Here is a 14,250-nt window from a genome sequence, read left to right on the forward strand (position 1 = left end):
AAACTCAGCAGGTGCAGCAGCATCTATGGAGTGAAGGAAATAGGCAACGTTTCGGGCCGAAACCCTTCACCAGCTGGACCTGTTTCTGAACCTGGTGGATAGGACTTCAGCAGTCTGTATCTCTTGCCCTATGGTAGCAGTGAGAAGTGTGCATTGCTGGATGATAGGGATCCTTGAGGGTAGATGCTGCCTTCTTGAGGCGGTGCCTCATGAAGATGCTTTCGCTGGTAGGGTGGGTAGTGCTTGTGATGACGAGCTGTTTCCACCCTCTCAGTAGCATCTTGCATTCCTGCATGCCTGAATTGCCTCACCAGACTGGCTTTGAGTTGAGAGCAGAAAGATTTAAAAGGGAGCCAAGGGGCAATTTCTTCACACCAAGGATGGTGCAGAGAAAGTGGTTGAGGTAGATATAATAACAACATTTAAAAGACATTTGGACAGGGACATGGATAGGAAAGGTTTCAAGGGACACAGGCAAATGGGATTAGTTTAGATGGCCACCTTGATCAGCATTGGTGAGTTGGGCCAAAGAGCTATTTCCATACTCTATCGCTCTATGACTTTATGCTTGAGATTATCTGCACAATATTTTCTTGCACCCACCCAGTTTTGTTACAGTTACATTCCTGTACTCTTCTCGAAGCTGTATTCTTACATACAAGATCATAATGTAAATGTGTAGGGCAGATGCTGCGATGTTTTCACTAGCAGGAGAGTCACAATCAAGGGGATGGTGAATCTCTGAAATTCTCTGCCCCCGAGGGTGGTGGAGATCAGATCATTAGATATATTTGAGGAGGAGAGAGGTAAATATTTGAAAGATCGATGAAATGAGAGCAATCGGGAATGGGGCACAGTAGTGGAGTTGAGGCCAAAATGGATCAGCCATGATATACTGAATGGTGAGGCAGACTTGAAAGGCCTGATGTCCTACTCCTACTATTTTCTTGGTCCCTTTCTGTACATTGTGCACTTCTCTTATTTTGCTTTGTATTTTCTGTGGCAGCCATGGGGGTCTTGATTTGCAACTTTCCCCATTACTTTTGTGTGAAACTATATCTAACTGTATCAAACACTTCCAATGTAGACATCATTTACTGCAAAGCCATTATCACAAAATTCAATTCTTCTTATCGAGACATCACAAGATTAGAAATCGTTCAGCCAGAGCTCGACATCTGCGTACAATGGCGTCTTGTGCTAATTGTGCTTTTTGTGCATAGCGGTGGAAAGATTGGTGGAAACAGGGCCGCGATGTGAACGCTCTTTCCTTGACCCCACAAAATTCAATTGGTGGTCATACATGGGTTATCTCTGATAAATCTGTGCAGGTTCTCTTTCATTAGCTCATCTATCAGCTGTAAACTATAGTAGCATAACTACTAGATCCACTGCTTCACAGCTCTGCGAACCTGGGTTCATTCCTGATCTCCGATGCTGCCTGCATGGATTTTGTGTATTCTCCCTGTGAATCTATCAGACATTATGTTTTCCTCCCACACCCCAAGGGTGTGCAAGTTGGTATATTAATTGGTCGCTGTATATTGCACCATTGAGTTTAAGTGAATGATGGAATTTGGAGAGACTTGGAGGTAAGGTAAGAAGGATCAAATGAGATCATTGAAAATGGTTGCTTGATTGTTGGCACAGTCTCTAGCTTATAGGTCCAATTGACCATGCTGTGTGTATATAATTGTTTTGTTCATCCAATTCACGACAAACCAAAAAGAAGTATCAAAGAATTTTTAATAAAAAATCTGTTAAAATTAGTGTCCATCATGGTGTACATCAGGTTTTTTTTAAAAGATACAATAAAGAGAATCCAAGTAACATTGACAATAAGGTGATTGGTGACTTAAGCATTTGACAATTTCTCCTGAATCATCAGAATGATTTTGATCCTTCGCTTGCAGCTAAAATCCTGAGGCACACCCAGGAGACTGACGATGTTCAAATGATGCGAACTGGATGGCCAGTTTGATGATTTGTCTAAATCCCTTTGGTAATCCCTTCTTACTTTATTGGCCATACCATTGCTTTACCACAAGCTAGTTTTCCCTTATGCTGGTTGGCAACCATTCTTATAATCCTCATTCAGGTGAATATTAGAATTGAAGAGGCAACACAGAAAGAAGCAGTAATGGAATGATAGGCAATGTTGCAGCACAATTAGGACTCTCACCTCGAACACACTCCTTATATTGAACAAAGTCAACTGCTTTGATTGCACAAATCTGATCATTTTTACAGTTCTCATCACATTTGCTTAAATCATAACTGACAGAATTGTATTTATAATATTTCTGCAGATACTCATCATCATCGCACAGCTTATCCAGTGCCATTTGCATAGATTGAAATGTACCATCTGGAACTCCAAACGCCCCTGTTAAATTGTATTCCTGTTTCCAGAGTGGAGTCACAGTGTTGGCATAGCTTAAATTGAAGTAATATGTCATCATATTCTGAAGGAAAGTCAAAAGCTAGAGTGAGTCTATGTCAAATATCGGTGAGAATAACTAAAATGTTCGCTCGATGTTTCATTGCCAGTCTCTATGCGCAATTCTACTAAAACATAGTGTGGTGCAATGCCTCCGATTTATAGCACAAATAACAAATCGCACATTGTTGATGTTATTTACCCATTCTGTGGGTTCTAGTTTATTTGCAGCACACGCAATTTACCCTACATAGACAGTGAATTTAATTTAACCTGCTGGTCTGACCGTTTTGATATTGAAAGCACAGCAGTTTGAGCTGCTGAGTGATCAGCTAGATATGTCACCTAAACATCTTGTAGTATTCACAAGTATATGAACCTTCTCAAATGTACTGCAGCATGTGTGAATCCCTCTTACCTTAATTTCCAATGTTTTTGTGTCATATTGAAATAATCGCATCCCTGGATTGTTAGCTCCATTCTTTACACCGGGTAACGTTGTCTTCCATGGAGAAATGCCAGGTGCAATAAACATAACTCCTAAAGGGGAACCTGAGAGAAACATGTACATTTTAGTATCACATTCCGTTTACCTGCTGCAAAACTTACGGCACATTATCAAACGTCTTTGATTTTCAAAAGTGAAATCACACTGTTTGTCAGGAAATGGACATTTGTATTTCTTCTAAACCCTTACTCGTTGCTCCTTTCCCCACAGTCCTTTACTAGTTCCCTGCTGACCAATGCATCCAATTCAAAATCCAGATACTCCTCTTCACGCATGTATACGTTTTCACTACTATCTCTGAAACTCCTTTACAGCCGTAGTTTCCCATATTCTCAATAGCAAGGTCCTTTACTATGCAGCTCTGGCCTCCCCACTCCTCCTTAACCTCTGCATCACCAAATCTCCCCACCACATTTCCATTGTCGTACTACTAGTGGCAAAGTTTATTGTCTTTGGAATGTTCTCCCTGAAGACCATTGACATCATTCTGTATAAACTCTCAAAAAAACATCTTATCATCTGGGTCGTTACTTCTCCTAATTCTCCATTCTTGATCCTTTGCTGAATGGCATTGTAGAACATTTTAGGAGTCTGCATCTTGGGGGCATGAACATTGAATTCTCCCAATTTTGTTAGCCCTTGCTGTCTCCTCCCCTTCCTATCTCTCCCTCAGCCCTCAGGCTCCTCCTCCTCCTTTTTCCTTTCTTCTCCCCGCCCCCCACCCCCCATCAGTCTGAAGAAGGGTTTCGGGCCGAAACGTTGCCTATTTCCTTCGCTCCATAGATGCTGCTGCACCCGCTGAGTTTCTCCAGCATTTTTGTGTACCTTCGATTTTCCAGCATCTGCAGTTCCTTCTTAAACATTTTAAATATTAAACCTGATCAATTAGTATGTGTTAATCAATTGATTCTGGTACCTGTTTATAGGAAAGAAAGGGATAAAAATATACATTTCACTACCTGAATTGCTATAGAACATCCTGAAGCTGTCAGTATGGTGATGTCCAAAGAACTGACCAGCTATTACACTGTGATACTTTTGAACAATTTTGATGTATCTTTCATTGAAGTCCTCTTGAAACCAGGATACTCCTCTCCTCTTTTCAAAAAAGCCTGGTGGTATATGACCAATAATATAAACCTATATGTAGAGAACATGTGGATAATATTCAGCTGGTCTCAATAACATTACCATTTCATATGTAGTTTAACAGGTTATACTCATAATGACAAAGAATGAGTCCATTCAACTCCCACCAATTTCCAAGAGCCCATCTCCTTATTTCCTTGCAACCCTGCAACTTACTCTCTCTCATTCATGCCCATCAACATAATTTTGATTATTTTTAGCAATAACCTACAATACAGTTTGTACAGGAAAGATCTACAGGTGCTGGTTTAAATCGAAGGTAGACACAAAATGCTGGAGTAACTCAGCGGGACAGGCAGCATCTCTGGAGAGAAGGAATGGGTGACATTTCGGGTCAAGACCCTTCTTCAGACTGATCTCAGGGGAGGGGACGGGACAAAGATAGAATGGTTGGAGACAGTATGACTAGTGGGGGAACTGGGAAGGGGAGGGGATGGAGAGAGAAAGCAAGGGCTATCTGAAGTTAATGTTCATACCGCTGGGGTGTAAACTACCCAAGTGAAATATGAGGTGCTGTTCCTCTAATTTGCACTGGGCTTCACTCTGACAATGGAGGAGGCCCAGGACAGAATAAAGGACTACAATAAGGTTTTATCTGTATTTAGACAACTGACTACCAGCACATCTTGAGATGTGAGATAAAACCAAGCACCTGAAGATCACAATGTGATCTTGAAGAGAATATGCTAATCACACACAGACATCCTGGAATATGAGGAAATTGGCTCAAAATAAACTTGCTCTGCCCCTGAGGATCCTATTAAACCATCCTTGCTGAGCTTTACCCAGGCAAAATTCTGCTGACACTCAAAACCTCAAACACAAAATAGAAAATGCTCGGAATACCGTTTTCTCCTGTGAAACACATTGATGAGTCGGACGTTCTTAGTTGTGGCAATGCTGGAACTGTCATAGTCAGCCTAGGAAGATTTCAGGATCCCACTATTCCTTTCCCTGACCGGTATCTAATGCCCTCATCACACTAAAAAAGTGTGTCGTGCATTCAAACATTTGTGCATGGACGTTTTCCCCCATTACCCAAGTAACACGCAGTGTAGTGAAACCCATGCAGATCATCCACATTGGTACTGCAGCTATCTTGCAGTGAGTGACTCGGCTTCTGACACCCCAAAGTATGTCCACCCCCCACAAGCAGAACTTAAGTGCCTGATGGAATACTCCGAATTTGCCTGGATGAGTGCAGCTCTAACAGCACGAAAGAAATATGACACCATTGAACACTTAATTGGCACATCATCCACCATCTTAAACATTTATTCCCTCCAGCACCCATTACAATGTGTACCATCTACAAAATGCACTGTAATCATTTGCCTAAGCTATCAACAGAATCACACAGACCTGCCACTCCATCACTAAGAAGGACAAGGGCAACATGCACATGGGAACACCATCATCTATGGATTGCCTTCCAAGTCATACACCAATCTGACTTGAAAATATACTGCTTAAGAAAGAACTGCAGATGCTGGAAAAATCGAACTCCTGCCACACCCCCCCTCCCATAAGATTCCTTTAGAGATCTCTCGCATTATGGCAAAATTACTAACCATTACCTTATAACTAATTTTGATTTGATTTAAAAAAAATAAAGGAAAGAGAGCTAAAGAGACAACTCATTCATTTAAACACAGATAATTCACTTTGGTATTTGAACTCAGAAACAAAACATTAGCTATGACTTACTTTTTCTTTTGATGCTATTGCCTTTGAAAGTATTTCATCAAGCCATTGGAGCTGACCAGCGGGATCATGGAGTCCAGGATGAAGCTTATTGCTGGTGTAGTACAGATTTGTGTTTAAGACAATAACACGCTGGTCTGTTCGATTCAGCAGCTTCTCAGTGTAGAAAGCTCCTAAAGCCAATCAAAAGATTCAGATTCAGATTCAACTTTAATTGTCATTGTCAGTGTACAGTACAGAGACAACAAAATGCAGTTAGCATCTCCCTGGAAGAGCGACATAGAATATGATTTCAATAAATAAATCTATTTACATGCATACAGTCATAGTGTTTTTCCTGTGGGAGGAGTGTCCGGGGGGGGGGGGGGGTGATTGGCAGTCACCGAGGTACATTGTTGAGTAGTGTGACAGCCGCAGGGAAGAAGCTGTTCCTGGACCTGCTGGTCCGGCAACAGAGAGACATGTAGCGCCTCCTGGATGGTAGGTGGGTAAACAGTCCATGGTTGGGGTGAGAGCAGTCCTTGGCGATGCTGAGCGCCCTTCGCAGACAACGCTTGCTTTGGACAGACTCAATGGAGGGGAGCGAGGAACCGGTGATGCGTTGGGCAATTTTCACCACCCTCTGCAGTGCTTTCCGGTCGGAGACAGAGCAGTTGCCATACCATACTGTGATACAGTTGGTAAGGATGCTCTCGATGGTGCAGCGGTAGAAGTTCACCAGGATCTGAGGAGACAGATGGACCTTCTTCAGTCTCTTCAGGAAGAAGAGACGCTGGTGAGCCTTCTTGACCAGAGTTGAGGTATTGTGGGTCCAAGAGAGGTCATCGGAGATGTTGACCCCCAGGAACCTGAAGCTGGAAACACGTTCCACCTCCGTCCCGTTGATGTGGATGGGGGTGTGCATGCCGCCCCTAGACTTCCTGAAGTCTACAATGATCTCCTTGGTCTTCTTGGAGTTAAGGGCCAGGTTGTTGTCAGCGCACCATGCTGCTAGGAGCTGGACCTCCTCCCTATAGGCCGACTCATCGTTGTTGCTGATGAGGCCAATCACCGTTGTATCATCTGCATACTTAATGATGGTGTTAGTACCATGGACAGGTGTGCAGTCGTAGGTGAAGAGGGAGTAGAGGAGGGGGCTCAGCACACAGCCCTGTGGAACGCCGGTGTTCAGGGTGAGGGTTGAAGAGGTGTGCTTGTCTAACCTAACAGACTGGGGTCTGTTGGTTAGAAAGTCCTGTATCCAGTTGCAGAGGATGGGGTCGATGCCCAGGTTACCGAGTTTGGTGATCAGTTTAGAGGGTATAATGGTGTTGAACGCTGAGCTTTAATCGATGAACAGCATTCTTACGTAAGTGTCTTTGTTGTCGAGGTGGGAGAGGGCGGAGTGAAGTGCCGTTGAGATGGCATCCTCCGTACTCCTATTCTTGCGGTAGGCAAACTGATAGGGATCCAGTGTGGGGGGTAGGCAGCCTTTGAGGTGTGCCAGGACCAGCCCCTCGAAGCACTTGGTGATGATGGGGGTAAGTGCAACTGGGCGGAAGTCGTTGAGGCTTGCCGCAGTGGAGTGTTTTGGCACTGGCACGATGGAGGTGGTTTTAAGGCATGTGGGGACAACTGCTTGGGCAAGTGACAGGTTGAAGATGTCAGTCCAGACGTCTGTCAGCTGCGCAGCACAGGCCCTGAGGACGCGCCCGGGGATGCCGTCAAGGCCAGCAGCCTTACGTGCATTAGTCCTACTCAGTGCCACGTACACGTCGTAGGGGGTGAGTGTGAGGGGTTGATGATCAGCAGGGAGCACAGCCTTGATGGCTGTCTCTAGATTGTCCCTGTCGAAGCGGCCATAGAAGTGGTTAAGCTCCTCAAGGAAGGATTCGTCGCTGGATGTGGGGGTGGTGTTGGTGGGTCTATAGTCTGTGATGGCCTGGATGCCTTGCCACATGCGTTGGGGGTCGGTTCAGTTAAGAGGGCCATTTAGAAATGTGGTTCTCGTCCTTTGTTAGTTTCTTTCTAATTTTGTATTGCATCCAGTTTCTTGTGTTTTTACCAGTGGGCTCTTACCGTTCTAATGGACTCTTTGTGGCCAAAGAAAAGGCAGCCCTGTGATCATGCAGTATGGACCAGGATAGTGAACACCACAGAGCCCAGTCTATTACACAAGCCAGTTCAGTTTAGTTTATGGTCCGAGGTACAGTGAAAAGCTCTTGTTGCGTACTATCCAGTCAGCAGAAAGACAATACATGATTACATTCGAGCCCTTTACAGTGTAAGGGAACAATGTTTAGTGCAAGGTCACAACCTCCCATCCACCAACCAACCTCCCATCCATTGACTCCATCGACATTTCACACTGCCTTAGCAAAACCACCAGCATAATAAAGGATGAGTCTCACCCCTCTCTTCCCTCTTCCATCAGGCAATAGACAATAGACAATAAGAGCAGGAGTAGGCCATTCGGCCCTTCGAGCCAGCACCGCCATTCAATGTGATCATGGCTGATCATCCCCAATCAGTACCCCAATAGACAATAGACAATAGGCAAGAGGTAAAGAAGTGTGAAAAAGCATACCTCCAGATTTAGGGACAGTTTATTCCCAGCCATTATCAGGCAACTGAACTATCGCCAACTAGAGAGTGGTCCTGACCTACCATCCATACCTTTATTAAACCTGAGGATAGACTGAGGGTTCATCCAAGGTGTCCAGAGTTCTGCTGTTTTGTTGTAAATCCTATGATAGGTAGCAGGAAATTGATTCTTTGGATGAAAGTCATGATTTCCCATTGCAGAGTAGACTTTAGTACCTGTGAACAGATGCTCAGTTTACAATCACAAATATCTTTAATTAAAATTGAAAAAAATAGCTTATAAACAGTAGATAAGTTCTATCTGATCTATCTTTCCCTCTCAACCCCATTCTTCTGCCATCTCTCCGTAACCCCTGACAGCTGTACAAATCATGAACTTATCAATCTCCACCTTAAAAATATCCATTGGCTTGACTTCCACTGCCTTCTGAGGCAATGAATTCCACAGATTCACCACCCTCTGGCTAAAGAAATTCCTCCTCATTTCCTTTCTAAAGGTATGTCTTTTTATTCTGAAACTACGGGCTCTGGTCCTAGACTCTCCCTCTAGTGCAAACATCCTCCCATATCCAGTCTATCCAGGCCCTTCACTAAGGTATTAGTAACGTCTTTAGAAGGTAGGTTCAGAGAGTAAACTGTGGATTTCAACTTGTTGTGACAATAATTGCTCTGCAAATACAGTACTATGTTATGTAAGTGTGATATGGTAGCATCGTGATTAAATGACTGACCTAGCAGTTGCCGTTCTGAATCAATGTCTGACATATATATGTAACTCCAGACCTGACAATGTGATTAACGCCGAAGGATGGACAATAAATGCCAGCATTGCCAGCAACATCCAAAGGTGAGTTGAGTACCTTGGACAATGAAGATGACAATTGTTCTGCCAGATGGTTCCATTTGTTACACACCGGCTATGCACACATACTAATACAGTTCAGACCGTTATATTTAATGTTCATTTAACTTTTTATGTTTTGACGCATACCTGGAAACACCTCTTGTATCAGATGGGTTACATTTCCAATTATTTTCAGGACTGTATCCTCACCAAGGTTCTTGTCAGCAACATGAGGGGTGTCATCACTGAATGTTCCATAAAGGAGAACATGATTAATTACCAGAAGCAGCAGATCCATTCCCCTTTACTTGTGCTCCCCACAACTTTAAGGTTATGACTACACTAGCCTAATTTCTCGTAAGGCAGTGTTGCAGGAGCAGATTTTGGTCCCTTTAATGATTGTGAACTAGGCTTGAAAGAAAAAGTAGTAGAAATGTACTGCAATAGCATACACACTGTATCAAACTCCAATAACAAAAATGAATCATTCCATTCCATAATTCCATTTTAAATACCTCTTGGATAGAACTAAAAACCGAAAATTCATGTTAAATGTATATCAACTTTATTCAAAATAGATTTGTAATTTGGAGTACTGTGCATTTTTCATGTCTCCATAAGCAAAAAAAGACAAAATACAGAGGAGGAACCCTGATGAAGGTATTTAAAATTATGAAGGTCTTAATAAGACGGGAAAATGTTTTCACTTGAATGGAAGCTAAAACTAGGTGCCATAAAATGTGACTGATAAATTCATTATGGCATTCAGGAGAAATGTATTCATGTTCAATGATATACAAACACAAAGTCCAGCAGGTGCTGGAAATCTGTAATAAGATAATGATTAAAGTTTAGCATCATGAACTGTTAACCTTGTTTCTTAGTCCATATGTGCTGCCTGGTCTGCTGAGTATTTACAGCCTTTTGGGTTCTTATTTCCTTTTCCACATGCAAAGTATGTTTGCTGCCCACTATTACACATTGACACCATCTGTTTAATCAGCATAACCTTTGGTAATCATGAGGGCAATCTTAGTTATATTGATTTCACAATCTAGCTATTAAATTTTGATTTCTACTATAGTTAAATACTTACCCTGTCCAAAGAATGAAGTCTGGTTGAGGGTGAATGTCTCTCATGGTATAAATGGATAGGTTAATAAGTTCCCAGTTAGAATCACAAAGGTAGCTGCCCCATTTCCCTGGGTTTGGTACAGGTTTCGAGGATGAAGGGCATACAGCATTTGGGTCATCTGTCATTTTGTAATCAGGATCCCAATGAAGATCTGTGATATGCCAAAAGTAACCTGACAGAAAAATATATATGCAGTCTGAATGAATATATGTAGTCTGAATGAATCAGATTGCGATATACAATAATGTTCTTAGACTAATAATCCAAAGATAGGAGCTCAATGCACACAACTGCAATAAAGGAATTTAAAATTAATTAATTAAATAAATCAGGAATACAAATAAAATAACAATGTTGACCATGATATTTTTTAGTTCTCGAATGTCATATAGATTAAACAAATTTGATGCAAATGTGATATTTTTTGTGACATCAGAGTCTTTAACTATCCTTTGAAATAGCTGGCCAAGCCACTTGGTTCAAAGGCAATAATCGGTGCTCAATGAAGCTAGTCTCACCAGTAATGCCAACATCACCTGAAAGAATAAGTAAGAATCATATCAGAAAATCCAAATACTATCATTGGGCAGTTTAAAGTATTTGTTTGGATATTATTAGTTTTACCACCTATAAACAAGAAAACCCCAGCTTGGAATCCAGACTTGGAGGAATTCTTAAGTGGCAAATATTTTTTACTGCACTATTTTTAAAAATTGAGGAGTAAACAGGAAAATAGTAGTAGTGTAAAGGTTGGATCTACTGTAAAGATTGCGTTAACTCAGACACTAAGAAAAGATTGATGGGATTAGACAAAATCAAACTGGATTTATAAAAGCAAAATTGGATTTCATAACCTACTGAGGCTTTTTTTAAAAATATGTCACTGGTAGATTAAATAATGGAGAACTAGTGGACATGATGTATTTGGATTTTTCAGAAGGCCTGTGATAAAGTCTCATTTAGATACAAAATCAAAGCATGTGGGTTTGCGGGTAACATCATTGACATGAATAAGAAAGGGTAGGTAAAGATGACTGTAAAAAACGTATACATGCTTTCATATCAAGCAGACTTGATTACTGTAATGGCTTATTTACTGGTCTGCCATCACCAAGTTACAGCTCATTCAAAATGCCACAGCCCGGCTTTTAACAAATACCAAGAAAAGGGAATATATTACCCCAGTATTATATTCCCTTCATTGACTCCCTGGGAGATCCAGGATAGACTATAAGGTCCTCTTTCTTGTCTATAAAGCCCTAAATGGCTAAGGAGCAGCATATTTTACAGAGTCCCTCCTTCCCTATGCCCCTACTCGAGCACTCAGGTCTGCTGATGCTGGCCTGTTAGCCACTCAATGCTGCAGCACTAAAAATATTGGTGAAGCAGCCTTTTTCAACGACGCCCCCAAGCTGTGGAATACCCGAGGCAGTGCTACGAGGGACGCCAACTCAGTGACATTTTTAAACGGCAACTTATCTTTTTAATCAAGCTTTTAATTGACTTTACTTCCATTGTCCTTTTACACTCTCAAGTTTATATTTTATATTTTTGTATAAATCTGTTTATGCCTATATTCTTACTGTTTTAAATTGTATTGTTGTTTAGACCTGTGTCTATGTGGAAAGCACTTTGGGTTGCATTCAATTGTATCAAAGTGCTAGACAAATAAGTTATTATTATTATTATTATTATTATTATTATTATTATTATTAAGAGATTTCAACAATAATTGTATTAAACATCAGATACCCTTACCTTGCTGACTGAAAATTATTCCACAGTTCATAATGAAAAGAATATTGGTCAGGAATCCCATTGTTGTGTGGCAGCTTTTTCAATAGTACTGATCTTTTGATCGCATTATGAACAACGTTCTAGAGTTTTAAGTTTTATTGTGACTCCTGGGCAATATCTTCTTTGAAAGGTCAAGAAAGTCTTATTGCACTTCAAGATAAAGCTCATTTTACTGTGCTGATTCTTGCTCTCAGCAGAAACTAATCTAGTTTTCCTCCACCCTGATTATTGTCTATTAATGAATAATGTAGTGACTTTTAAAAGTTTACTGTTAGTTACTACTTGCTGGGTGGATACACTTTGGGTTCTGTGCCCAAAGGTTGTACATCTAAGTCCAGAGATTTCAACATAAAATTGACACTGGAATCCAAAACAGTAACAAAGGTGTGGCATTTTAAGAGGTGGCAAAATTTGGATCCGATGTTAAACTGACACGTTATCTGACCACTATTGGGGCACACAGCGGAGAATGTGCCAGAGTTTCAGTATCACAGCCAGAATTTACCCTTTTCATCAGCAGGACCAATGTCTTGGCCAATATTTTTCCTTTGATAAAGATCACAGGTAATTAGCAGTTTCATTTCCTACATTATGACTTTAATCACAATTGAAAAATACTGGAAAACACTCTTAGATATCTGCTGGGAGTTAATAAAAACGTGGAGGAAACAAAAAAATGTGATTGATGTAAATTAGTATAGATGCGTAGCTGATGTCCGATATGGACCCAGCAGGTTGAAAGATGTTCCCATGCTGTACTCTATCCTATTAAAATATAAGTAGTTCCACCACAGTAAAACTATTGAAAGCTTTTGTATTCACTATCATGAACGAGTGAATTCATGAAGATTCTGTATCCAGAACACAAATCAACAAACCATAAAAATCTATGGCGCAGAGGAGGTCCATGCCAGTTAGAAAAGAGAACTGTTTGCTCATCCCAATTTCAGCAGGTAATGGCTTTTACATTTTTCTTACGTGCAGTTGAGGATTTCTGCCTGTACCACCCTTTGAGACAGTGACCAGTCGGGTGATGTTTTTAAATCCCCTGAGTTTCTGCCAATTAATTTAAGTATATGTCTCCTTATTAAAAAACACAAGAACATAAAACGTAAAAGCAAGAGATCATTTTATGGTTTCATGTTTGGTCTACCATTTAATACGATTGTGGCTGGTCTTTAACCTCTTCTGGAATATTGGGTGCAGTTCTGGTCACCCCAGCTAAGGATTTATTTACAAAAGGATGCAAAAAAAGTTCCCAAGATGGATGTTTAAGAAGGAACTGCAGATGCTGGAAAAATCTAAAGTAGACAAAAAATGCTGGAGAAACTCAGCGGGTGGGGCAGTATCATTGGAGAGAAGGAATAGGCGACGTTTTGGGTTTCAACCCAAAAAGTCATCTATTACTTCTCTCCATAGATGCTGCCTCACCTACTGAGTTTCTCCATCATTTTTTGTCTACATCCCAAGATTGATTCCTGGCTTGGAGGTTTACAAACTGAGTCTGAAGAAGGGTCTCGACCCGAAAATGTCACCTATTCCTTCTCTCCATAGACGCTCCAGCATTTTGCTAGATACTCCAGCATTTTGTGTCTATCTCCGATGTAAACCAGCATCTGCAGTTCCTTCCTAAATATTTCTATGCATTTTTCACACTGCATCACAAGTTCGTTAGATGTATGTGCACTCTCCACAGAGCATCGGAAGAGTTAGCAAACCGGCACAGTGGCAGAGTTGCTGCCTTACAGCGCTAGAGATAAGGGTTCGATCCTGACTAATGGTGCTGTATGTACGGAGTTTGTACGTTCTCCCAGTAACCTCGTGGGTTTTCTCCGGGTGCTCCGGTTTCCTCCCACGCTCCAAAGACGTGACTGGCTTTGTATAAATGTAAATTGTATCAAGTGTGTGTGTGTGTGTAGGGTAGCGCTAATCTTCGGGGGTCGCTAGTCAGTGCGGACTCGGTGGGCCGAAGGGCCTGTTTCTGCGCTGTATTTAAACTAAACTTCTTCTTCTTTCGTGTGGCGTGCACACCCTAAAGTTGTAGGGCAATTTGTTCTATTTGATCTTCCGTTTGTGCACGTCGAGTTGAT

General features: G+C 41.5%; 1 protein-coding gene across 1 annotated transcript; it reads right to left on the reverse strand.

The window, feature by feature from the left end:
- Positions 1 to 2,012: 2,012 nt before the first annotated feature.
- smpdl3b (sphingomyelin phosphodiesterase acid like 3B) lies at positions 2,013 to 10,503 on the reverse strand. Its single transcript, XM_033044935.1, has 7 exons — positions 10,325 to 10,503; positions 9,376 to 9,473; positions 8,457 to 8,600; positions 5,805 to 5,974; positions 3,908 to 4,088; positions 2,859 to 2,992; positions 2,013 to 2,465 (listed from the first exon to the last, which is right to left on the reverse strand). Exons 1-7 carry the CDS (start codon positions 10,486 to 10,488, stop codon positions 2,106 to 2,108), a joined length of 1,251 nt encoding a protein of 416 aa, XP_032900826.1. The 5' UTR covers positions 10,489 to 10,503; the 3' UTR covers positions 2,013 to 2,105.
- Between the last annotated feature and the right edge of the window lie 3,747 nt (positions 10,504 to 14,250).

The sequence above is a fragment of the Amblyraja radiata genome, chromosome 27 (assembly GCF_010909765.2).
Source record: "Amblyraja radiata isolate CabotCenter1 chromosome 27, sAmbRad1.1.pri, whole genome shotgun sequence".
Classification (NCBI taxonomy): domain Eukaryota; kingdom Metazoa; phylum Chordata; class Chondrichthyes; order Rajiformes; family Rajidae; genus Amblyraja; species Amblyraja radiata.

What these genes read in the sequence shown, in the direction of transcription:
- smpdl3b (XM_033044935.1), bottom strand. Translation starts at nt 10,488, where the DNA reads ATGACAGATGACCCAAATGCTGTATGCCCTTCATCCTCGAAACCTGTA. An exon ending in CAATAGCATCAAAAGAAAAA is followed by an intron (nt 4,089 to 5,804) that starts GTAAGTCATAGC and finishes CTCTACATATAG; the next exon opens with GTTTATATTATTGGTCATAT. An exon ending in CAAAAACATTGGAAATTAAG is followed by an intron (nt 2,466 to 2,858) that starts GTAAGAGGGATT and finishes ACTTTCCTTCAG; the next exon opens with AATATGATGACATATTACTT.